Below are 27,200 nucleotides of genomic sequence, written 5' to 3'. Positions count from 1 at the left end.
TTTTGATTGAACAAGCAAAGCAATTTATTTACAAACATACACAGGTAATAAGTGTCGCCCATGAGTCTTTAGTGTGCATCTTGTGCGAAATCTTTGGGCTTGCAAACAGAAATAAGCTCAGTATTTTTTTAACCTTAAATCAGCATAGTCCATGCTTTTCTACAACAATTTGGTTTAATGATGATGATCATTTCAACTCAAATACCATCAATACTTGGAGCAGCATTAAATACCTTTTTCCTCAATACTCGTGAGACAATTTTACGGTCATAAAAAAGAAAATCAAATTGAGTTACAGGCCAAATGAACGCAATAATACTTCTTAATTTTTTCACATTGGCTAAAGGTTTTAATTTTCAGTGTTTTAAACACAATTTAGATTTCAAATCAACAAATGCAAAGATATGTGCGAATGTTTGATCTGTAATTGATCCCTGTTTGGATCTCGTTTAGATTTTTCTCCTCCTCAGAGAGGTCAGATAAATAGAAATGTCCCTGAAACCTGAAGGGGCTCAGTGTCTTGCTCAAGGACACTTGAGCAGGGAGGATAATTACTTGCACAGGGTCTTAGGCCATGTCCCCCAAGTGAAGGACATTTTTCTCAAAAGGAGAGCTCCCTGCTGCCACTCTGCTGCAAATCCTGATCACTGTTTAATGGCATTTATCCACTCATGAACGCCTCTTCAAAACTACCTTCCTGACCCCGATTTAGCACCGTAAATGGGCTAGCAATACACTCTAACATAGAGCACAGGAAATTCGACACTGACAAAAGTGGGTCTGGTCTCTGCAAGTCCATAGCAAGCATCTGACTGGTAGAAAATGAATGGAATACTTCAGTGAAAATAGGAAGTCCCATGATGTCTGCAAGTACCTGTATGCAGACAATCATGACTTTTCATGCGAATCGTTGTGGCTAGAAAATGAACCACAAAAAGAGAGAAACAATTGAAAAGGTCCATTTAAATGACTTGTGTTTGGTGCTTATGAACACAGCTCATTTTTCCAGGGTTAGTTCCCAAGCGCATTAAAACTCTGAAAAAGATATTGCCCCTGCCTCATGTCGCGCAATATTCAAAAAGTGCACTTTTAAGACGATGACCTGCGAAAAAATATTAGTCACTCTGAGGAAGTCCAGCCAAAACCAGCCACTTAAAAGGCTTTTGTTTAAATTTTCTGCAGGTCAGGAGGCAACCAATCATACCAAAGTTTACAAGACGGGGATTAATGAAAAGGAGATGATAAAAATGTTACAATCATCGGTTGCTTTAACTGAGAAAAAAAGTTCACCATCAGATTCAAACAAAAAAAAGCTCTCTTAATCAACAAGAGAGGCCTCAAAATGTACAAAGTGGAGATGAGGACATGTGAAAACATGCAAACTAGAAAAACAACTAGACGGCTGAACCCTTTCTTTCAGGAGTCCGTGTAGTGATGAAAGTCAAAAAATGGAGGACAGTCTTAGAAATGTGTGTCCCTTTGGCTGATTTAAGGTCTCTGAGAGGAACGAGGGTGCTGTCAGCTAAAACTGAGTGACAGCAAGTGGTACCTTAGAGCTGTCAGACCCCAGGGATGAGAAGAGAAGAAGGAGGATGGATACTGTGGGAAACGGAGGATCAGGAGGAAAACCTGGTGGTCGTCTTCCTGATGGGTCACTAATGCTAGGAGGTCTGCAGCAGGCGTCTGTAGTGGGGCATGATCTCGTGTTCTGGCAGGTGCAGGTTGAACTCCAACGCCACCAGGACAGGGAACTCAAAGGCTATCAGCTCTCTGCGATTCACTCTGAACCTCTCTTCCAGTTTCTACCAAAAAGAAAAAGACAAGACATAAGATTAAATAATAGACGCGATGCTGCATTACTAATTTCTTCTCACTACATGCACTTATTTTTAACCAGCATTTTATGAGAACTGGCACAGAAAATTTGGACAACAGAAGGTGCTTGTTTGGATGGTTGACAAACCTCCTGTTGATGCAATCACCAAACTCTATGAGCCAACTAGAAAATGGTAGCAGTGGTGAAATGTTAGGATTAGATAGAAAGGACAGACAAAACTACATTTGTTGTTTATGCCAGTTATACAATTATCACTGAGTTAAGGGGGGTTAATTTGCCACTCTAAAAGCTTTCATTACAAATAGCACTCCACTGATTTTACACATGAAAATCTGTTTACTCTTCATTGAAGGTACTACTCAGTACTAATGTTTTTTCATGGCTCTAGGAAAGAGTTCATGTCATAATACCACTTGTGTTGTCATGACTCTTAGCTCAGGTGTGGATTGAGACTTCAAACTGTGATACAAGCTTGAACCATATTAGAAACTAAAAATGTAGATTAATCGGCATCAAGTGACCAATTTAGGACCAATTTATATGAAAAGAGTATATTAAAACCACTTGAAAAAATCTTTTTTTTTTTTCTTTTTACCTCAAGTGGTTTTCACTTTGTTTTAGTCTCGCTGCAGACTCTCTGACATCACTGTTACGAGTGGCCACATTTATGATTACACCACAGCGATGCTGGGGAAGCAAGCTTGAAGCCTTGCCTCTTTTTCTCCCAACACCCCACATTTGTGAAAGCAATACAAAATCACTAGATTCCACATAAAAGGTAAGTATCCTTTCAGCAGGGATGACAGTAACTCATGTCAGAGAGGGTAAGTTCCAGACCCAGTGAGTCTCTAGACAAAAACACAAGTGGTTACCTCCCGGGCTGAAAACTTAAGCCAACATGGACATGCTAAAAATGCAGTTCCTCAAATGACCACTTAAGATTGGCTCTAATAGCCAGTCAGTCCCCACAGACCCCCATGTAAAAATTCCCAACATTACAGCCGAAATAAACATGTTTACAGCCTGGTAAGAAAAATGGTTTTGGTCTAGATGACTATAATTTCCTCCTTTTATACAGAATATCAATTTTTTTAATAACTCCCCAGCTTAAGTTTTATTAAGGCTTCAGGTTATGTCTAATTATGGGTGGCCCACTTTGAGAGACAAGCTGGCTGCTCAGTCACATCCACAACGCCAGCCAGTCTCCAGTGGTCACTTATGGCTCAAAAAAAAACTAAGAAGGTGATGGCTGAAATGTCAGATTTAAGAATTCAAAATAGGAGTCCACAAACTAAATGGTGACATCATGGTAGCTACATGCATTATTCATACAGTCTATGCAAAAAAAACGCAGCCTGCCATTAATGGGATTTGTAAACCTGTTGATAAGCAATAAAAAATCTAAGACTTACCTAAAATCTGGAACTCAGACATCAGCTTTTGTGATATTGAAATCTTATGTCAACACTTATTCCTGTTAAAGCTCCATTTATTTTAGACCATGACTGCATAGTCTTCACTGCCTTCCCTTATATTTTCATTACACTGTTATTGTGCATTACAGCTCTACTGTGTCCAAATATTATTTATATCAACAGGTATTATAATAATAATAATAGATATGATGTATATAGCACTCAAAGAAGCTTCACATGAAATGAAAAGAAAACAAAAACATAAATATAAAGAATATTCATATAAAGAATATAAAGCTCTGAAAGCAACATCAGCTTGATGTAATATCTGAGTGATTTGGGTTTACCAAAATCATTCTTTACCTCTAAGTGGTATCTAGTCATACAAATAGTTTCAGTCTTATCTTGTTATGTCTGTTGAGACGTCTGCTACCAGCCCCGGTGGAATTTTGTTTGTGGTGCTAATGGAGACTGAAAAATGACTGAAAAAAACATCTTTCTGGAAACAATGTCTTGGTTTTTCAGTATGTTTGATTTGTTGACTTTGATTTGAGTGAACTGATCCTTTAATCTGTGGTGACGAGAGGATAGAATTCATTATCAAAGTGCAATTGAGTACAAAGTTATGATTTTTGGAGGTGTGAGTGAGAAAACTTGCATCTATCAGGAGCTTGACTTCATGTTTCTTGAGGTCGCCTCCGATCTTGGCCGCCAGAAGGACACAAGCTCCAGCGCAGAGTTTACGATTCTGCTTGTTTAGTTTGCCTTGAAGTACAAGTTTTTCAAAGTAGACAAAAGCCATGGCCACCGTCGGTTCTTCATAACCACATTCGTCCTGGGCCAACTTTTTTATCTCCCTTTTCAAGCTGCAGGGAGAGAGAGCAGAGCATGAGCTAAACAAAAATAGAAATAATGATGTTGAAGTTGATGTTAAAAAAATAAAATAGAACAGGTCATGGTAAAGTGGTGTACTTTTTTTTTTCATCAAACGTACTTAATATGACACAGTCCATAAATTTATGTCTGTTTTACCTCCTAATCTTGCTGAGTGTAAGTCGTATGTGGGGGAATTTCTCCTTGAAGGTTTCGTTCATGTCCTTCTTGAGGTCAGAGGGTTTGACGTATTCAATGACCGTCGTCTGAAAAGCAAAACCAGAGGTAGTGTCAAAATGACCACAGCACTTTCAGCACTGGGCAGGGTGACTGGATCCTCACACACCAGTGTTGGATTCCACGCTCCCACAATGAGGCTCTGCAGAGAGCTGGTGTTACTCATGTCACTTAAAGCATAGGTCTGGTGATATTCTAGATCTTTCTTTTTGTCAACAAATCCAGAGAAAAGACCCAAACAACAATGAATTGATCTATCTAACAACACGTGTGTATCTAAAGCCTGATATACAGAATCTGTGCCATAAACAGGGGTGGGACCAAGTCATTGTTTTGCAAGTCACAAGTAAGTGCCAAGTCTTTGCACTCAAGTCCCAAGTCCTAAACATTACAATCCTGAACAAGTCATATCATGCTCTTAAACAAGTGTAATGCCAACATTAAATCTACTAAAATTATTAATGCTTTTTAAAATTTGCATTTATCATGTAAACAAGTTTGTGTAGTTTACAGGTCACTTAAGCCATTAGGCTAACATTAGCTAAGCATTAGCTAACTATGTTTATATTAGCCTTGATTTACTTGTGCAACTTTAAATCTCAAACAAAGTTGAAAGTAATTTTCAACCCGCAAATTTTTGCATAGTGCAATTTGATTTTTTTGGTGATGACTTTGTAGTTTTTGTACAAGAAAAAAATTCTCTTTGTCGTTTTTTTTCAACTGATGCTGTCTAACGTTACGTTAAGTCTTCATTTTCCTTTTCTGCAACTTGCCTGGATGCTTTCAGAATGGTTCACACTAAGTGGATCTGGAAAATTAAGTTTCCACTTGCTGGGAATGAAAAGTGTTTATGTTACTTGATTCAGGTAATGAAGGGAAATAATTGATCTGTGGCACATTTTTCAATAAGCTTTTAGATCTTACTCCTTGGGGAAAGGTATCAAGTATTTTCAAGTCAAAAGTTTCAAGTCTAAATGAATTCAGGAGTCCTTGGTGTCCAAGACAAGTGGAAACTCTTTTTTCAAGTAGAGTCCAAAGTCATTAAATTTGTGACTCAAGTCTGACTCGAGTTCAAGTCATGTGACTCAAGTCCACACCTCTGTTCCACAGAGCTCCAATTTTGTACAAAGACTTTTAAAGACACCAGTGAGCCACACCGTTTCACCGGGTGACATGTCCCTTCATTACAATAAACCTGGGCACACACACCAAATCAATCCACTACTAAAAATAGTCCCCATAAAATATATTATTTACCACTGTTTGAGTAACGTTTGCTAAAAACTCCAGTGCCCGGCTGTTTTGGCAAACTACTAAGCTTTTTGGGCCTAATTACCACAGACAGAGGGGTGTGATGTTGAAATATACTGCAAAGATGGACTAAACATTGTTTTTTTTAAAGGATTTGCTGAGGAAAAGAAAAACTCAATTATTGCAAGCCTTCTCCTTTACAAATCTAGAGGACACAACACATACTTGATTGCTGACCGAGCTTTCCATGGCTTCATCAGGCTTCTATTAAACAACTCACAGTGCTTGTTATAACATGCTTTGAGTACCAGGTGGGTGAGTCACATCAAGACTGAGCCACAAAAATGAGAGGCCAAGAGTTTGGGTTTAGAATAAGACCCCTGTATAAAACAAAGAGCATGTCTAGTACTTTGTGCTGAATCCACAAGTTATATTTAAGATGTTCTAGTGACAAAATGAATCTTTACTGCTGGATGTGCAGGATAATTCTGATAAATTATAACATGGATATTGTTTCTGTATCTCAGTCTCTTTAGTAATAATAACATTTACCAGCATTCACCAGCAAAATTCCTCAGATCTAGGAAAATAGCAACAGTGTTTGAAAAGACATTGTACCTTAACTGTTTTAAAAAATTAAAAATAATTACCCAAAAAAACCTTTGTCAATACCCACTACAGTTTACAGACGAACTTCTCGGTTCAACTTTTACCTACTTTGCTTGCCGTAGCTATGTATGCAGGATTATTACCAACATTTTGGCTGCACACACTTTCAGTTTGACCTGCAACACTTTAGCTAGATTATCTAAACCAACTTATTTGGCTTGTTGTTTTAATTTATTTACTCTCACACAGAGACACACACACACACACACACACACACACACACACACACACACACACACACACACACACACACACACCCACACACACACACACACACACAGAGACACACACACACACACACACACACACACACACACAGACTGGCGTATTAACGCATACACATTACACTCACACATATCCCTTACCCACCTAATTTGGTGTTATGCAATTAGTTTAACTTTTGGTAAATAAATATAAATATTTATATATTCATATTTTGATTTATAATGTTCTATGTTCAAATTTCACTGACTGTCGAAAAATAAGTTAATATTTCAAGTCATAACTAAGTGTAGGATTGTTGAATAATTTTTTGATTGTCTGTACATTTGTGTTTTTAGTCCGGTCCGGACTTTGCTGGAGCACTCTCACTTTATTCCCAGATCAGAGCCATTATTTTGGTGTAGAGCTGAAACGAGGAGTCGTTTAATCAGTTGACAATACAAAGAAAGTTAACTGTCGACTTGATTTATCATTTCAGTCATTTTCCAAACAAATCTGCCAAACATTTGCTCTTTGCCCTTAAAAAGTATGTGACAGTTTGCTGCTTTTCTTTGTCATATATGACATATGATGATAAATTAAATGTCTTTGGGTTTTGGACTGCTGCTCAGAGCTATGTAAAGACGTCACCTTGGGCTCTAGAAAACTCAAATTAGCATTTATCCCTATTTTTTTGACATTTTATCTATGCAATGATAAATAAAATAATTTTCATTTTCATCTACAAACAAGTAAATTATTAGTTGCTCCTCTGTGATGGTAAATCCAAAAACTAAGGCCTAAGTTTAATAAAATTTTCCTTAAATAAATTGGGTCAGCTGAGTATTAGCAACACACTATACAGTGGGGCTAAAAATATAAGGAGGACTGTAAATATGCATGTATGGTATCACATATTCACATGGAGTGTAAATAATGGCATCCACGCTGAACAGCACGCTGCTGATCATGAATCATGAAGGAGAACAAATGCTCATTGATGGTCACAGCGCTAATAAAAGAACATGAAGCTGTACAGCACTGACTCTGAGTGACAAAAATATATATTCTACTGTGACCATGTCTCACACTAACTTATGTCACAAACTAAGAACATTTCATTATTTCATGTTTTTACTGTGAGAACGCTACTATACAAATCAAGGAGCCAGCCACTAAGCATGTTTTTAACCACATCTAAAATGACTTAAGTGATGTTTACCTTGCTTTATGTTCATATTCTAGGTCATACGAGTTTCCTAAATTGCATGGAGAGTATGAAAACTATTATTATCCATAGCTATTAAGTTCAGTTAAAGAGCCGTGTCATCTAAGCAGCCTGTGTCCAACCTGTGAAATGCTGAGAATTTAGTGGTTCCATTCCTGTCGTAAACACAATAGCCATTGTTGTGAGACGCTGGGTTTTGTAAGTGGAGGAAGAGAAGGACAAAAAAACAAAACACATAGCCTGGCCTTGACTTAACATTTCAACTATGTCAGTCCTTGTTGTGTATTCTGCCAGTCTCCGTAACAAAAACAGAGCCCAGGAAAGAATGAAGTGGGAGTCTAGTCAGGGTTTTTTTTTTTTTCCTTTTTTCCAACCACAATAAAACATCCGGAAAAGTGGGAGAGCGATTAGTGCCGAGATACAAACACTACACCAACTGTTGCTCTGGTGAAGTGGCTACTTAACAGCTCACTATACTGGGATAAAGTGTTTTCATTCAGGTCCCAGAACGAGAGAGAGTCTGAGCCAGTGACCTTGCTGATTAAAACCGTCTGAAACATCCTCCTGGCTCGTTTTCAAAAAGCAGCTGATAAAAGTCAGAGAGAAACTGTCGAGGCATACAAATCTTTCCAGTGTGTTATTGTTCTCGGTTGTGGTGGGAAAACAGAGCACAAAAGGTCCATAATGACAAAAATAACCATTGTAAAAAAAAGCTAACAGTGAGATATCGCAGGACATTTCAACAAACCATGTCAAAACAGAGGTGGGTCTGTTTCAGCGAATTATGTCAACAACTATCCCATCCTGCTCTCAAGAGGTTGCAGTTGCTGTTATTATTGTTGTTGCTGGTGATGTTAGACGCAGCTAGACTACTTTCTCACCATGTAGGAGGGGAAGATGAGGACTCTCTTGTGTTTTCCACAAGGCCACTGCGGGTCATCCAGCAGATTGGGGTCGTATTCGCGGAAGTCCCCCAAATCATTCCCTGCCATGAGCACAAACACAACAACAGAAGGTGAACATTTGCTTTATATTTTCCAATAAAAGTGCACTAGATAATGGGGAAAAACAACTAAAAGTGAGGAAAATGAAGCACTTATAATGACTGAGTGAAGTACTTGTTTGCAGTGGACTAACCCGTATCTAAGCTGCTCTGGTTGCTGTTGGCTCGGCCCAAACTGAGGCTTCTATGGCTGGCGTTACGAGACTGAGAGAAGGACGAGGTGGAGTCGATAGTGTTTCTTCGACCACCCAGCACATTAGTGGGGTACAGGAACTGGGTGTAGGACACAGTCTGCAGAAAGGTGAAATTATAATATCCTGTTCACTAAAAATGTTTGCTCTTTTATTAATTTAATAGGTTAAAATGGTATAATGTATATTTTTCACAGCAGCATTCTGTCAAAGCAGGAAACGCACAGGAGGTACCAATAACATCAAGAGGGGCCAAAGTCATTAAGTGTACCAGCCAGCATGCACAATAACAGGAGACTGGAACTGACTTTCCTCAAAGGAATGCAGTTACTAATAATGTCATTAATTACACCTGGGGTTTCACGCCATGACATGTCGAAATATTGCTTAGAAAAAAAGGCCTATTGCATAGTTCAAATATGCTAAAAATGGGGTGATTTGTTTGATTTACCTGAAGACTACATATGAGACACATGTTTTCCCAAATTTATTTTCTAAGTTGATCAAAAACCCAGTCCAATGTTTAAGATAAAGAGTTTAATACTTAAAGGCAAATAATCTAGCTGACCAGCTAATGTTCCCAACTTCCTAGAAATATGAAAACGAGGAAGGCGAGTTGGGTGTGATTGTATTGTATGACTATATATTTACAGATGCATGTTTTTTGATGTCATAAAATCAGGGTTTCCCAAACATTTATTTGTTTGTGATGGCCTAGAATGATTAAAATATATGCCCCAACACATGGATTTTCTATTTTGAAGTGTGTTTAGGCTTATTTACATCGTATTTATCCTCTGAACATATGTTACTTGCAATAGGAGACTATACATCTCTACAAATTTTTGTTGGTACTTTTGTGTGAACTGGTCTTTAATAGTTACAGTAAATCTTTTTTTACATATTTATCTTATTAACAAAAATGATAAGATGATTATATTCGCCTTCCACAGAGAAGTTATCTGCTAACATCTCACCTTTCCATCGGCTCCTAACTCTACTCCCTCCAGCCCGATCACCATCTCCTTGGCACTGACGCCTCCTGAGGGGTGTCGCTGACGCCCTCCTCCTTCCAGCTTTACATCCCTAATAAGCACAAGATGTTTAGAGCGCTCACCATAAAAACAAGCCCTCCAACAGCTTCTTTTCATTCCCTTCCCTTTCCTCAACCTTCTTGCTGAGGCCTGTTCTCGCTCACCTCCACATCTCAACCTTACAGATAGGCCCTGTATCGATCTGCCTTCATAAGCTGGCCTAGTTTCTGTAATTGCCTCTGTCTTTTGGGTGCATCTCAGGGCAATCAGAAATAAAAAGCACCCTTAGGATGAAGGATGGAGGGAGAGTATGGTCTCATTCTAGACTCAGCTGCTGCCTCACCAATGTCTGGAATGCCATATGTCTGTGGGAGATTTGCAGAAGGTCAAATGCTCGGCTGGAGAGTTAAGTGTGTCAGTGGAGCAAACAGTGGAGACCTCTTGACTGCACATGTGTTATGCTGACTAGATATTTTTGTATTCAATGTCTGTGGCTAAGAACATAAACTGAAGCAATCGTAAGCAAAACTAAAAAGTGTGTGCACATTAAGTCAAATGCATTTTAATGTTTGAATATTTTGATAAAACCACAATGTCAACCATAGCAGCAAACTAAATAGTAAAACGGCGATATTTTAACGATAACATGGTATGTGACTATATCGAGATTTTTGATATCAAAATATCATAAGTGTTGTCTTTTTCTGGTTTAAAGTCTTTGTGACAGGAGTGTTGTTGCAGTGGTATACTGTGCCATGAAAATTATCACGCTGTGTACATTTGCTTATCGACGTAATTGAAAAAAAGCAACCTTATGGAGAATCTCACCTTTATTTTACTTATTTTCAAAATAAAGACTTTTCACACATAGTTTCCTTGTAGAAAAAAATATTTTCAAGTTTCAATTCTCACAACGGGTTTGCTCAACCCCACAAAAACCCTTGTTTCCGTTCCTTTGAGGAGCATTGTAATAGATAATTGACCTTCCTGCATTCCAGGAGTAACGGTGAAATGCTGGTCGGCATCGCCTTGCATTTCGGACTGTCGGACGCTGTGTGCACAAGTTAGACACTTTTTCACACATTTGGAAATAACATGGTACAACTTCCTATGTCCACTATGATGTGCTAAAAAACACATGCTAAACATGCATTATGTTGGTGTATGTAAAATGTGGACATACGTGGCATGATTACTCCTATAAAACCTATAAAAGTCAGATGATTTAACCTCAAGTTACAACAACTTCCTGTTTTATGGTGCAACATAAATATTTAAAGTTACATAGCATTAAAAACATCTGACATTTGTTTTCTACTTTGAAACATACAAAATGGCCACTACGCCATGCCACGACAATGTTGTTTCTGTTTAATTGTTAAACGGCAAACAATTATACGTTCTAAAACGGTTGTTGTGGAGTGAAAATACCGTATACCATTGCAACTCTACTGTGAAGTGATGTCATTTTCTATGACATTTTTTTACCAGATATATCCACCTTACTGATGATTACTTATCAAATATCCCATGGTGCAAATATTTTGTAAAAGCCCCAGTGATCAAACCTTCAAAATGGTTGCAATATCGATATCGAGGTAGTTCATAAAAATATTATGATATTTGATTTTCTCCTCATGTCGCAGCCCTACAGTAAAATACACTTATTAAAGCAAACTTTTGTGCTGCTGCTATGATTTCACATGCTGTGATTAACTTCACTTGATGATTTGAGGTCACTGCCAGTAGAGCCTAATGAGTTGACAAAGAGGACTCCATGCCTGCAGTCCACTTTGTTTACACTCTGCCATGCTGAATAACTGATATTAGAGAGGTGATGGCACGCTGAAGACGCTTCTTTCCAACAATTTAAGATGTGTGATTAAAAACTCAAAACAAATGCAAATTTGGCATTCAGAACTTGAAACTGTCAACTTTTTATGTGCTGATATGACTCTTGGGCTTGCTTTCATATACTCATGTATTGGTGTAATACTAACTCCAGCCTCATTTTAGCTCAATATTTACACTGTAGTAAAATTTCAGCGCGTCAGCAGACAGCAGACATTAAATTGTAACACTCTCTTGTTTTTTCTACTCCTCCCTTATCTTCCCTTGCTCTGTCTTGTTCTCTGTTGAAAATGGTGCCCAGATAAATAGAAGAAATGACACAGTGGGCCCTCACATGACTTTCCCAGTGTTTTGATGACATTCAGGGCCAATCTGTTATAATGAAAACAGTGTTATTTGGCAGACAGACACATCAGGACACAATGTTGACAGATGCATCATAGACATGGAGATCCCCAGGCAGCAGACATCTTACAGAACAGAGGAGATTAAACAAAAAGAGGGAAACATAAAAGAGACGGAAAGCTTTCCAGGGACAGAGCTTTTCTAAGAAGCCACCCAGAAAATAAATTGTTGCGCTTCAGTCTGTTAAGAGTATGGAGAAATGAAAGGAAATTATAAGAGAAGCTGACATTGCTTAGTAAACATGCATGGACAGGATTCACTGGCTTCAAAACATCTGTATGTTAGTAGCTTTAAAATCAGTGCAAAGTGCTCATCATGCCTTGCCAAATGTTTCTAAATCTAGAAGCATACTAAGCATAAATATTCACATGACTAAAAGAATCTTGACCCTTGCCGACTTTGCTACCAAATACTGAACAGCTCACATGAACTGTTTAAAGTTGGCTTATCTGGCTTGTAATAAAATTCCCCTGCTGTCTTGCCCAAGCTTCACCCATTACATTTAAGTTATGAGCATTAGTATGTTATAATTTTATTAATTGCTATGAGGAAATCTGTCCTCTGCATTTGACCCATCTAACTTCCAACTACACTCCAATGCCAGGAGCATTACCTAACATGCATGTATTCAAGGGTCAGAGAAACTGAAGTATATATTATGAGGAAACCCATGCCAACACAAGGAGAATATGAAAAGTCCACACAGAAAATCCACAGTCGACTTTAGCGCCGTTTAAACCCAGAACCAATGAGCTGTCACAAGACAGTGATGCCCAAACAGAAATCCAATTAAACCATATTTTAGTCTGCATAGTTTAATGTTTTCTTTCTCTTAGAGAAATAATTTGAGATTTTGGATTTAAAAAAACACCAATTTGCTTTCTCGCCAACAACTAGAGAAGCAGGTTGACCACCCATGTCAATAGGATAAATTATCTTGTGAAATTAACTTTTTGTCCACCTGCCAAGTGGCTTGTGAATTTTCTAATTTTACCAGTCATGACAGTCTTTTTTTGTAAGGCTTGTGAGTGAAGCAAATTTACCACTCACTTGCATATTTAAGCAGCGTTTGGCTTGGATGGTGCTATTTTTGCACCCTGGCTTTAGTTTAGCTTAGCATAAAGACTAAAATCAGGGAAAAACAGCTGGGCTGGTTCTGTCTGAACTAAGAAAATCCACCGCTGCAGTACGTAGAGTCTTTCCAATACAGCTACCAGTATTGGAAATGCCTCAGATACTTCTTAAAATACTGGATCGGGAATCAGCAAGTACGCAGATAGACGAACATAGCGTTAGTCATTAGCAAAATGCTCGCACTTTGGCAATATGTTACACTAGAAAGTCCCACCAGTTTAGGGTTTAACCAAAACCATGCCATACAACAACGATAATCATTTCACATTCATACAGGATTAGCAGTATGTAGCTGACAGTGGATTGGTACTTGCTATCAACCAATACATAAATTCAGGTATTGGTATTGGTATTGGTTTTGGTTTGGAGAAGGAAAAATGGTATAGCAACATCTTCAGTTTTATGTAACACTATGTATGGGACTTTTTTTTGTTCTGGTCAGTAGCAGTCTATCTCAGAAATAATACCTCACATACACCCCATGTAAAACCAAAAAATGTAGTCTTGCTTCCAATCTTTATGCTGAAATAAGGTAACAAACTCCTTGCTGTAGTTTCAAATTTAACAGACATATCAGAGTGGGATCAATCTTTTTTTATCTAACTCTTGGCAAGAGAGAAAATAAGTCCACTCCTTTAAATTCAATTATTTACTGTTGTGAGGACATTTGTCCCCATGTTATATGCCTATTAGTTTTTGGGGACCATACCAGACTGCTGTGCAAAATTTGACCACTTTTTTCACGAGGCGGTAGTTATAATAAGAATAAAGATTGAAGAGAGACAGAAAAAAAGAACCTACGTGCAATAAGCCATTTGGACCCAGTCGTCTAATAAAACGTTGTTTTGCAGTAACACAGTAGACTGAGTCAGCCAAAGTTCGACTGTAAACTGTCAATTAGCAGCAATGAGCAGTCAGATGTGCATATTGGATAGCCCCAGGGGTTTATTAACCCTTGACCTTGCACTGATTGGCTGGCTTAGGAAATTCCACAAACGGATTGAGCCTTTTATGCTCTTCACTAAGCTCCGGTGTGGAGCTTTTCTTTCTGGGCATTGTATTCTCTGGTGTTTATCTGTCTGCTTTCTCTTTCACTTCCTCCAAAACACACGGTTTCATGTGACTGGGGGGCGTCAGAACCAAGGCCATACCAGAGCTATCCTCATGCAAGCCAGGTGGGTTCCCATTACATAGAGCCTTGTGTTGCTTTAAAAGAGTAAACAGCAGAGATGTTTTCTGTTCTATCACCAAACTGTAAACCGAGAAAAAATATTAACAAAAATGGTTAATTACAAACTGTGATGACAGTGTGACAGGCACGCAGCAGGATCTCCAGTCTGCTAGCATGAAATGTAACAAGGCCAGTGGACAAAACATGAAAATAATGGCGACATTTCTAAATCTAAGAAGAGCAGGAACCTTGAAAAGGTGAATCTTAAATGCTAAACAGCAAAGCCAGCGACAGATGCAACAGATAAAAATGGGTTGACTTGAATAAAAAAGTGGAGTGGCCAAAAGCCACCAGAGCCTTTACAGGAAAAGCATTACAAGCAACAAGCACTGGGCAAAAATGTATGAAATTAAACCTTTAAAACCAATTTCAGCCCGCTCTTTATTTGTTTATAAAACCTAAAATGGTAAAAATGCATCCACCAAAACCAACCCGTAGGAATGTATGCACCAGTCAAAGGAGAGTACATCCACAGAAAAGGAGGGATGAGAAACAAAGGAAAAGAGGGAGCACAGGCTGGAGGAAGTTACAAAGTTCGGCATGCTGTAGGATACATACCCTGCTTGGCTACAATCTCGATAGGGCAGGACAGAAAATACACTATAGAAGGATCTTCTGCCACTGATAAGGACTATCCTAAAAAAAAAAATGGCAGACAAGCTAATCAATATCTATCTGACAAGATCCACAAGTTAAAGTTGGAGAGAGTGTGCAGTAAAAATGAGAATGAAGAGAATGAGCTGAAACTTGAAACTTGTGTGTGTGTTGTTTTGTAGTAATGTAGCATGTAAGTCAGTGGTTTGGGGGCAACAATGATGCATTTTTTTAAACTTCAGTTAACTTTAATAGTTAATAGTTAGTTAATAGTTAACTTTAATAATTTATTTTTAGGGCTGACCCGAATGATTTGAAGCTTCAATTATTGCCATAATATTCAACATCCACATCAGTAATCGGGTGCTATGATTTTGTTTGTTTTTTTCCACATCTAAAATGGTGATGGGAATTACATTAAATTGGCAGTCTGACAAGGAAAAATAACTGGTGAGATGAACTGCCTTTGCATCCAGGCGTTCTGCAGAAACATTGCATGCAATGCTCCACCTTCCACCTTCTCTTACCCATCTCCCTCTAGCACACAAATGTAGTGGCGTGAAGTCCTTCTTAAGTCAGTTTGACTGTGGGTGGTTCATAAGCTTTTGTCAATATGATTGATAACTATTACCCGTCTGCCCCACGCCCAGTACCAGTTGCATCCCATCAACGCGTCGAATATTCGCGGGTAATTATCACTGAAGCTTTAAAGACCCTAAAGTGGTATTCAGGACAGCCCTTGTTATTCCTGATCTAAATTGTCTTGAACTTCTGTAAACACACATACAGCATCCAATCCAAGATACTTCCCAGTGACCACATGTCAGCAGCCCAGAATAGCTCTGACTTTAGGTAACACTTCAACAAAATGACTTCTCTTAATAGCTTCTCACAGACACATGATGAATCTAACTACTCGGACCAAAATCAACATAAACTCATGAATAACATGTGAGTCACCATGTTTCAGCATCAGATAATCAACAACCAGTTCTTAGTTGTGTGTAAAATCTAGCTTGCAGTAATTCCACATCAGATGTGGATCTGGATATGAGGGAAGCAACTTCACATTTTAGTAGATCTAATTTAACAGGAGGAACTTATCAAGATGGTGCACCGATTGTCTAAACAACAAATGCTGTGTTAACTACCTACATTTAAGAAAACTATTCAACTGAAAAATTACTTTCTCAGAAAGCACCATGATTATACTCACAAAACACCCTGAAAAACGGCTAACTGAATTAGTTTTCAAATCCAAAGAATGTGACATTGATACTAATGAAAATCACCAGAGCAGTAAACACTTCCTGGGTGTCCTGTGTGTTAACAACCATCTTTCCTTTGGCTACATTCTGCACACCCAGTAGAACATCAACATTAACACCACTGTGTTATGTCTTTTATGTTTAGGGATTTGTGTGCTGCATACATGCTGATGTAAACTGTGACACAATGACATGTGATTTAGCTTTTAGTGGTGATCTCATAGTGTGATCTAAACATTTTTAACAGTGATATAATAAAGATTCAAATAGAAATTCAGTCAGATTTCACTCTGTGTGAATGAACAGAACTCTAAAATCGATTATATTTCATTTGTAAGACAGAAGGACATGCAGTGAATAGGCCAGGTCTGCTTGCCTATGTGTCTTGTAATGTGAGAAACATCCAAACTGCAGCTCATTGACTGGGGCACCCTGCCATTATGCACTGAGGACTAGTATTGACTAAAGGATGGCGTTGTTTGCCTTCATACCTTCCATTGCGCATATCATGTTGCCGCATGTTCTTTATGAAGTGGATCTTCTTGAAGCTCTTTGGTCGGGGTGAACCCGATAGGGTTCGGCATCTAAAGCATAAGACAACATCAGTACCTCCAAAAACAGTCAGTGAGATACATTACAGTGAGGTTAGTGTCTCAGTAAAGACAAACAAAATACAGTAGCATACAATGTGAATGGTACTTCTGTGCAGTTTACTACCTGCGTAGAGGAGCATTCTCCTCAATGTCCTCTAGTGTTTCAAGCGAAGAGCGCTGAGAGATGAGTCTTCGTCTGGGAGGACAGAAAAAAAAAAGAGGTTTGAAGTTAGACAATATGACGAGACATCATCACACATAGCACAGGACCAACTGTTCTTCTGCAAAGCAGCTTTTAGTGGAACTCCATGTCCAAGAACACATGGCCCTGCAAAGCAATTTGATTAAAAGGCACAACAATAAATCAGAGCCAATTCCACAGCAAAGCAATACCTGAAATGGAAAGAGTGGGCACCAAAAATCCATCCATTTTCCTAATAAAGTGAGGTTAATCTAGCTTTCAACCCAAATCTCCATTATTTACTTTGTGTAAAGCAGTGGGTCAATAAGTGGTTGAAGTCACTATCCACCTCACTGTGCTGTGAGATACCAAGATGTTTAAATCACCAGTTACAATTTGTTTAACCTGGGAACCAGATGAATCTGCGAGCTCACGTTTCTTTGCTCAAGCAGATGCATCTGGTCCCCCTTTTGTTCAAACTGATTTCTACCCAGCCAGATCCGGGGCAGGCCAATCACAAACATTTTCTAATATGGGGCGGGATTGATACAATAATTGCCAGAGTAGCATCATTGATCTTTGCTCTGTCCAGCGCAACACACCACGCTAGCACAACTCCGATCAAACTGCCAAACTAGGCAGGGCTAACTAATCTTGAATCTAAATTCTGTTACTGCATTGTCTCTTTCTGAAATGTTTTCAGAAACACATTTTAAAATACTGTTTATCTGCAATTTGAGAAAGTCCATGACCAGGCTACCATTTCTTTTTCTGCTTGAAAATAGACCAAAAATACAGCCCAGCATGCATCACTCAGTGCTACGTCACATTTTGTTGCGTTCAATTGCATACAGATAATGACCACTGGAAACTGGAAAAACTGAGAGGTTTCTGGCAACAGGTTGTTGGTATTGTTTAAAAATAGTTGACAATTGTGCCAATACCAAGTCCAAGTTTTCAGTACAACAGCTTTTTTGATCCTTTGAGGACTACAAGCATATTTAAGATAAGATACACTTTATGGAAAGGAAATTTGTCTTGGGGACATAGTGCATAAAGCTGCATCACAAGTACATACATAACATAATAGACAACAACCTATTTCTAAAATTTAACTGAATATGTTCAACTGCTCTATACATTAGTGAAAAGTGTGCAAAAAGAAAATGTTTTCTAAAGTTGGAAAGGTTTCTTGACTTTGACAATGATCTAACTGACAAATTTGACTATGCATTTGATGCCAGCTTGTAATACTTGCTCTGTTATAATCAATGCTAAAGACAAATTTCAGTTATACTAAAAACAACAGTAAAAACACATTAATGTTTGACAAGGAGCCTTGGAGCAAAGTATGTGTGTGGTCACCGAAGGCCTTGGAACAAAAGGTCAAACAATTGTGTAAAATTTCCACCTGTCTAAGTCTATTCTGTGGTTAATTTACAAAAACAAGTTTTGGGCAGTCGAGTTATGACAATCTATCATCACCACTGTGTGCCTGTGTGGTCAATCATCACTCCTCAATCTTACGTACATCACAGAGAATTTTCCAGGATCAGAGCTGCTAAGAGGATAACGAGCTGGCTCGGCAAGCACTTTGTGTAACACATTTTGTCACAGATGGCCTTTATTTCACACTTTAGTTGCAGGACTCAACAGGCTAATTCAGCTGGACCACTTTTATATGATCGGCTGCCAGTTTAAGAAACAAACCCACATGTGATAGCTAAGTATGGCCAAGCTGTTCCAAAATTAGATTGTAATTGCATGTTTAGCACCACAATAACAACATAATCCAAGTCATTAGTCAGCCTTACTAAGTAGCCATATTTAAAAGGAAGAATGGAAATTAACACATTAGTGGTCAAATAACAAAAGCGTGACACATTCTCCCAAAGGCGCCTTTCTGTCATCAAATACTAAATAAATCTGCAGCAGAGTCGGAAAAGCCAAGTAAGACTGCAAACAATTGACTGTTCACACCAGGCACGCTGTATATCATCTTGGTCTGCCCAGTTCTTTTCACAGTTCACAGTGTGTTGTAAAGCTGTAGGCCCTGCAGCATTAAGACGAGCTGATGACACTTGCCCTGACCCGCCCCCCCTCTTCACTGAGCATTTCAGCCAAAGGGGGAGACAGCGGAGCATAAAGCAGAGTGGCTGGTTAATAAACGACAGAGCATGAGGACAGATTAACAAAAGATGACTCTGTCCTTGAGGATCTCCCAGGGTTTAAACCAACACAAGCTGAGTGAACAGTGTATGTCGGAGGAGATGGAGTGAGATGAGTGTTTACACGACTGTAGGAGCAGACAAGAAACCGAAAGCCACTATACTGGCTAACCCCTCTGCACTGTGTATTATGACCCTAATGATCATAAACTGGAGGGAGGAACATTAGGCTCTGATAAAGCACATGAACATGATGTTTCTAAATCCAGATGAGCAGAACAATGGGTAGCTGACATGGTTGCAGTGAAGGGGCGTGACCTCTGCCTGAGCATCCGACAAGCGGGATCATGTGATTTATGGTCAGTCTTACATCATCTGTCTGATGGAGGAGATAGCAGCTTGGCTGGAAAAGATCTGAGACTGCAGACAACCAAAAAGGATACGGCTTCATGCTTTCTTATGATGATGCATCACCTCATTCCTAAAGCCAATTAATGTTAAATTGAACTCTTACAACAACTGCCGTTTTTCCATCACCAAAATTTAGCCTAAATTTGGAGTGTTACTCCATCCCCTTACTTAGATGCTAGCATGGTACCACTGGACTCCTCAGGTCTTCTAGTTTCATATGATTTTATCAGTCTAGCTTTAAAACTCAACTCGGTACAGCCTCTTAAAAAGACAGAAATATCAGCCAGCGATTAACACGATTTGTTTTTAAAAATGTGTTATGTACCAATCTTAATCACAACTAGATAAACTAATTAATGCTGACATCCCTAATTTCTAGACTTAAGAAAAACCTGAATCTGTCCTTTTACTATATCTGTCTCAGTTTCTGTGTAACATTGTTTTTTTTCCGTCCAAATCTCAGTGAATTCTTACTAATCCTCAAAAAGGCCGAGGGGCGTGTCTCGTCTATAAGAGGAGTCTGCTGTCTGCCGTCTGCTGAACTGTGAGGACTTTGATCCAGGCGCTGTAGATGAACAGCACCGGGACGTGTTTTTAATGCAAAAGACATTTTCCAGGTCGGTACAAATCCTTGAAACAATAACACTGCCCAGGCCATTCATTCACCTCAGACACAACTCCTACCAGCTAGGGCTGGAGCAGTCTGCTTCTACGCAGTTTGACATTAACAAGGCCTGGTCAGAAGCATCAAAGACGCCTCAGTGTAAATCAGTGTCCAGGAGCAACAACAAGCATCCTTCAGTATCTCAGACACAATTCCTGCTATTGTTGCCTTCAAGTGATTTTATTTAAGCATGTTTAAAAAAAAACACTATTAGGCCACTTCTACTCAAACACAATGCCATGCTCTTGCAAGGAAAAATGTTTTCAAAAAGCTATTGATAATCCTGTCCAGCATGATGCCATGCAATGACGCTATTAAACTCAAGTGGACTGTTTTGAAGTGGAGATTAAACAGTTTCACACGTACACCCTGCTGGCAGCTTGCCACAGGACATAGTCTTCCATTTTCCATTTTGAGAGTCACCGGAGGGAAATAAATGTTATGTTGTGGTTTTTTTCACACAAAGGGAGATGTGATTATTCTGATTTTTATTTTTAAATAAAAAAACATCACCCGGATCAGTTCAGCCTCTCTGATCTTTAAACACACTGGGAGTACACATTGGATGTATCAGCAGATTTGAAAAATAAATAGGGAAAAACAAGAGTTAATGAAACAGAAACATAAATAAAATAGTTCTGTTAGCTGTTGAGGATGAGAAACAGAACAAGTAATGTGGGAATTCAACTCTGGGGTCCAACTTGAAACTGTGTGAAGAAAAACATATGCTGGCCCCTGTTACTTGTAGTTGGTTTCTCAGTCAAATCTTAAGGGCTTTTCTGAGTATTTGTTGACAGCTCAGACACTGAGAAGGAAAATGAAGCATTCTTATATAATCCTGCAATTATGCCAACTATGACCTCAGCGTACAACAATCGACCTCATAACCAAAAGTATGTGACCCAATCACACAAAACTCCACGGGACCATTATCATGGCCTGTGCTGCTTGTTTTCCAGCCACAGCCTCTGCTAAAAACAATCCAGTAAAATCCTGCATGATTCTGCACTACCTAATGGTGATGAGGACATAACTAAAAGAGGACAAAGATAGAAGACATGGATATGTTTGAGGGGGAAAGGATGAAATGAAAATAGCACTACACCTAAGGCAGACAAGGCCAGATGGTAATAGGTATGCTATATTTAAAGCTGCAGCTCCTGGCATGCTGATTCATGATGGATGAAAGCCGAGGAGTGGAAGGAAAGCTGAATATGAAATCATCCATCATTTTCATGCATCAGATTTTGATGAGGATATGGTCCAAATCAGCTTTGGCCCCAGAAAGTCTATTTTGGCAGCACATCAGAGGCTCTGCAACTTCCTGAATGGGAGCAGCACCGAAGGCCAAAAGTCTGAGGGGAGTGTGTGTCTCTGATGCCCCTGGGAGAGGAAGTAAGGAACAGAAAATACAGAGCGGAGAGCCAGGCTGCTTCTCAGAAAGCCTGGGCATCCTGCCTCTCCCAGCCAGGGACCTCTGGACACGTTTCCACCAGCTGCCCTCAGAAAACAAACCAGGCACTGTGCAGAGCGTGCGTCTGTCCGCGCACCGGCGGAATATGGCCGTGCTCCATCAACAGGTTGCTTACTTCTCGACATTAGAATTCATTTTGTGTGGACGTCCTCCAAGCACATTCCCAAAGCAGGGTACAGTCGGGGTTTAACAACTTCATACTGTGTTTACTGACAGAGCAACAGAATGGCTGTGCGTCTCTGAGATGCAACACTGTGGCAAAGGCTGAGTGTTGGACCTCGGTACTTTTTTTGGTACCAACCAAAATGTGTCTATAACAGTAAGTACTGACAACTGACAAGTATTTAAATCTGGCAGAAAATGTGTTGAGCACACAGTTTAAGATTTAAAAATGCTTATATTTAAACAAATGTTGCATTGAATTAAAACAGCCCCAAAATCGCAATCGCTTGACCCCATTTCCCATATTTTTTGTGTCCAAGTGACTAACGGGAACAACAGTTTTTGAAATTGTTCCAGTATTGATCGAGACTACTACAGACGGAAATCTCAATACAAGGTGCAATGTAACCACTTGAGGCATTTGGCACCGTTAATTTATGTCCGTAAAGATTTCTGTCTGTCGTTTTTGCCACTGACAGGCTCAGATTATCTACAGGTGTCTGACAACATCATAGAAAGGATCCCTACAGAGGTTGACCGTTTCGTTTAAGATCCTTTTTGCTCAACCAGAAACAGCCCCGAAATCACTATCCTCAAACACCAGACTCCATTTAAATAAAAAATGAATCTGTCATCATAAAATACAACTCATTTGAATTTGATGGAAACTAGTCCTGATTCGTCTTTCCACTGTTCAAACAATCACCAACTCTGGCTTGGTTTAAATAATTCCTTAATTCACCCAGTTAGATGTGAAAATGTGCTGGCTCTTTAAATACTTAAATAACTCTTTATTTAAATGGAGTCTTGTTGCTTTGGCGATAGTGATTTCAGGGCTGTCCCTGTTAAAACAAAAAGGACCTTACTCTTTCACAAAGAGGTCGATCTCTGTAGGGCTCCTTTCCATCATGTCATCAAACACATAACTTTGTCAACTTTTCTCAGTCTGTCAGTGACAAAAACAAACAAGCACTTTAAGTAGATGTAAACTGATGGTTCATAATTGCCCAGAGTGGTTACACTGCTTCTTGCTAAATATTAGACATTTTCAAAACTGCTGTTCCCGTAAGTCACTTAGAAACAAAAACTGAGGAAATTTGGTTGAAAAATTCTGAAGTTATCCTTCATTCCCCTCAAGTTCACTCTTGACCTTGAAAACAGCAGTTGACTGAACAATCTAACCACAAGTTCCATTTAGTATTTGTTCTGGAGCTTTCGGTCATATCTTCCTCGGCATGGAGTTTGCCCAACTGTCAGTGAAATGTAGATTTTTAAATTTCTACTCCTCTGAGCACTTAAGGATTTCTCGTCCATGTTGGCTCAAATCTTGACGCTCCAGAAAAGCCAATAAAAGGACCTTGTGGTGAGACCGCTCAGTCAACTGCGGTTTCAAACGTCAAGAGTGAACTTTCAGTCTCAACTTTTATGCCAACATGAACAGGAGGTCCTTAAAGTGCTCATGAAAATGGAAATTGAAACATCTTTTATTCCATGACAACTGGGAAAACACCAGCTGTTGAGGAAGATTGTGTGATAGGATGGAAAACTCCAGGAGAGCTACTGAATGGACTCTATGGAGGGATTTTTCTGTCAACTAATGTTAACTTTATTTTGAGCCTGTACACGGCTTCAGCGGTTTCATTTTGAAGCTGCAGTAAATGGTGTAATGGATAGAGCTTCATTGTAAGGTGTTTCTAATGTTTTGCTTATTCTCTGTTCTTCCTGAGCGTCTATAAACTGTGAATCGTCTCTCGGAAAAAAAAGAGCAAATTTTAAATGATTAATGATGTGTCTTGAGTGTTTTATAACGTCTTAAATGTACTTCTTTCACTATCAAAAAGTACAGATTAAGACTTTCGGAAGCTGTTAGTTTGGCAGTGCAATTTCCATGAGGTCAGGAAGGGGAACTAAATGCTTATTGAGTGTTTCACCATGAAGCAGAGCTTCCTGAGAAGTCTGGCAGAGATACCAAAGGGAGGAGAGGATTTGGGTAAGAGAGGGGCTCTGAATGGAGGGCAGAGCAGAGAGGATTTGACAGCAGGTTCTGACAGAGAGAGAACCACAGAGACGAGTGTTACTGACAGCCGTCCTGCCGTGAGGTTCCAAACTCTCCATGTGAAGACAGAGAGGGCAAATAAAAGACATCCCCATGGAGCAGCGAGCCCCTGTTGTTCATGTAGTTGAACACGGGTGTAGAGTTACAGGATTTTTACATCACGCTGACAAGAAGAAGACAGCAGGTGTGGGACAGGTTATTGGAGTGACATTCACTAAAAATAATTTGAGGTCTAGAAAATATGACAACGAGCATGAGAGCATGCAAGTAAGGAAAATGTAGTAAACTGCTGAGTCTCCTCTCTGGGGAAACTAGGTTACAGCTGCTGAACCTGAGATCCTGCAGCACTATCTGTCCCTCTGCACACCAGTGAGTCATGAGGCTGCAACCACCTGTATGCAGTAAATAAACAAGCACCTGAACTTTATCCTGCTGCTGTGTTGCGTTGTCGAAGCAGACGGTGTGCTGAGAAATGAAAGCACCTTTCAAAAACAGCTGACTGTAAAAATCTGCAAGGGAACTATTAATGGAGTTCATTCATTCAGGGTCGTGGTTCATGTTAACTTAACACATAGGAAGATCACACTAAAAGCTGTTCATTATGTTTTACAGCTTTATTTAATAACTGATGTGCAAGATTGTAAAATGCTCAAACGACACATGTTGGGATGATCAAAATAAAATCTGTTCATTATGTTTTACAGCTTCACTTAATAACTGATGTGTAAACTTGTAAAATGCACAAAGAAACAGGCTTATAGACTTAAATTTAACAGATGAAACTAAATCTTTGCTGCAAATGTAGACTGGTGAAAATTGGAAAAGTGGTTTTGTCAGTGAGATGGGTGACATTATTTTGAAAATGAATGAAATATTGACACTTGTTGGCAGAACATATGAGTAAATTTAGCAAAACATGCATAGGGGCTGGCTGCTCCTGTGCACCTCTCATGTTTTGTTTTGTTTTGTTTTGTTTGCTGTAAGAAAGCTATTAAGAGTTCCTTCATTCAGGGCCCTGGTTCACCTGCACTAATGGTTTGACTGCTCCGGTGCATCTCTCCAATGTTTTTATGTTTGTTTGTTTGTTTGCTTGCTATGATGCCGTCAATATACAGTTTAAATGCCTGACATTGCTGGTGAAAAAAGCAAGAGGGTTTGTCAGAGGCCGCTTATGGATATGTGTCAAAACAAATTAAATATTGACACTTGTCTGCAGGACTTAAAAGTAAATTTACCAATCGTGCATAGGGGCTGACTGATCCTATGCATCTTTCTTGTGCTTTTTTGTTTGTTTGTCTGTTATGATGACATCAATCTATAGTTCAACAGCCTGACACTGCTGGTGAAAACTGCAAAAGAGGGTTTGTCGCTTCTTAAGGAAATTTCACATTCTGAAAAAAATATTGACACTTGTCTGCAGGACTTTTACGTAAATGTACTAATCATGCATAGGCGCTTACTGCTACTATGCATCTTTTGTTTGCTTGCTATGATGACATCAATGTACGGTTCAACAGCCTGACATTGCTGGTGAAAAAAATAAGAGGGTTTGTCAATGGGTTTTTAGGGATATGTAACGTTATTTGAAAACAAATGAAATCTTCACACTTGTCTGCGGGACTGATGAGTAAATTTACCAAATGTGCATGGGGACTGACTGTCTCTATGCACCTCTCCTGTGTTTTTGTTGTTTGTTTGCTAGCTATGATGACATCAATGTACAGTTTAACGGCCTGACAGTGCAGATCCTGCAGACAAGCATGCACCTTTAGGTTACACCATATCACACTGTACTGCATGTTCCGAAACACGAGGCAGCTCAGCACAATCACACAGTTACCTTGATCTCTGCAGCTCTATCGCAGAGTTGGCTATCTGTCCGCCCTCCAGGCTGTAGTTCTGGGAGCTTTGCCTGGAATAAGGGGCAGGTAGGATTCCCTGAGTGTACGTCTGCAGCCTCCCTCTAGTCGACGTTGGGACCGCGGAGAACGGCGAGCTGAACGTCGAGGGCACGAAAGCGTCGCCCTCCGTGTCTGTACCCACCGGAGCAGTTCCAAAACTGCCCCGACTGCTGGCGAGAAGAGCCTGGTTTGCCAGAGCTTGGGCGGCCGTGGTCGCCGCCGCCGCCGCCGCAGCAGCAGCAGCTGCAGCTCCGGCGGCGCCAGCGGCTCCGTACGCCGATCGCTCCGGAGAAACCAGGCTGTGTCTAGTCCTAGCTTCAAGCGACTCTTCCTCTTCGTTTTGATTGTCTGCATCGTCTTGCACGGGTCGTCCATCCAGAGAAATGTTACTGAGAAAAGACAACGCCGCTTGCCTCCTCCTCGGGTCTATGCGTTTCCGCGTATGCTCGAGACTGGAGTGCTTGATCTGTAGCGTGGCTGTGGATGTGTTGCTGCTCGTGGCAGCCGCCATGGTCCGCGTCCACTGATCCGAGTCCCCGCAGCAGCGATCTTACCTTGCTGACATGAATATTGTGTTAATCGTGCCTGTGTTGGTGAATGGTAGTGGCCTGTCTTTTAAGTACATGCGTTTAACTGGGTGAAAACAGGGTGGTCACGTGTGTGCAGTATTGTGGCAGCACAGGGAAAATTTGGACCAATCGGCGTCCAGGAATACATGTGTTTTTTTTTCTTTTCCTGACTGCTGAAGCCTCCACTCGCTTCTCTGACAGGGTATGCCAAAATTACATAAACTAAGCACGGTGTCTCTCAAACAGTCTGACCTGCACAATATCAATCTTATATCTAAAATATTCTTTTTTCTATCAATTCTAAAAACACATTCCCTCAACAAATATTTAGCATAATGGTGAGAAAACTTTGCAGCTTGTGCATTGCAAAACTATACTCAAGCATTGTGAAAGAGCTTCTTGCTGCTTCCTCAGTCGTACAAGGAGCACAGTGTGTGCACAGTGATCAATGGGTGCTGACACAATGGGCCTGGCTGTGTTTGTTTTGAGAAAATAGATCACTTTCTGAACTGTGCAAGTCAGCATCTCTGCAGCAATTGCGCCATCTGTCTGCTTGACATGCATTGCGTGCTGCCTTTTTGACATAACCCTATTAAATG

General features: G+C 39.7%; 1 protein-coding gene across 2 annotated transcripts; it reads right to left on the bottom strand.

Moving 5' to 3' along the window:
- On the bottom strand, positions 1-26,687 carry cables1 (Cdk5 and Abl enzyme substrate 1). Of its 2 annotated transcripts, XM_042497719.2 has the most exons (10): positions 25,972-26,687; positions 17,140-17,211; positions 16,914-17,006; positions 15,119-15,196; positions 9,883-9,991; positions 8,849-9,005; positions 8,593-8,696; positions 4,285-4,391; positions 3,911-4,118; positions 1-1,802 (listed from the first exon to the last, which is right to left on the bottom strand). In XM_042497719.2, the coding sequence occupies exons 1-10, from the start codon at positions 26,541-26,543 to the stop codon at positions 1,662-1,664; spliced, it is 1,641 nt and encodes a 546-aa protein (XP_042353653.1). In that variant the 5' UTR covers positions 26,544-26,687; the 3' UTR covers positions 1-1,661. The 2 variants fall into 2 exon arrangements, with proteins under 2 accessions (XP_042353653.1, XP_042353654.1); XM_042497720.2 differs by lacking the exon at positions 15,119-15,196.
- Between the last annotated feature and the right edge of the window lie 513 nt (positions 26,688-27,200).

The sequence above is a fragment of the Plectropomus leopardus genome, chromosome 12 (assembly GCF_026936395.1).
Source record: "Plectropomus leopardus strain MGB_pleo_1.0 chromosome 12, ASM2693639v1, whole genome shotgun sequence".
In the NCBI taxonomy this organism is placed as follows: domain Eukaryota; kingdom Metazoa; phylum Chordata; class Actinopteri; order Perciformes; family Serranidae; genus Plectropomus; species Plectropomus leopardus.
Note: the sequence above shows the minus strand (reverse complement) of the source record. Positions and strands in the feature narration are given on the sequence as shown.

Excerpts from the sequence above, each read along its gene's own strand:
- cables1 (XM_042497719.2), bottom strand. The coding sequence starts at position 26,543 with ATGGCGGCTGCCACGAGCAGCAACACATCCACAGCCACGCTACAGATC. Across the intron at positions 9,006-9,882 it reads AGTTAGGAGCCGATGGAAAG|ACTGTGTCCTACACCCAGTT; the intron begins GTGAGATGTTAG and ends ACCTTTCTGCAG. Across the intron at positions 4,119-4,284 it reads ACACTCAGCAAGATTAGGAG|CTTGAAAAGGGAGATAAAAA; the intron begins GTAAAACAGACA and ends CTCTCCCTGCAG.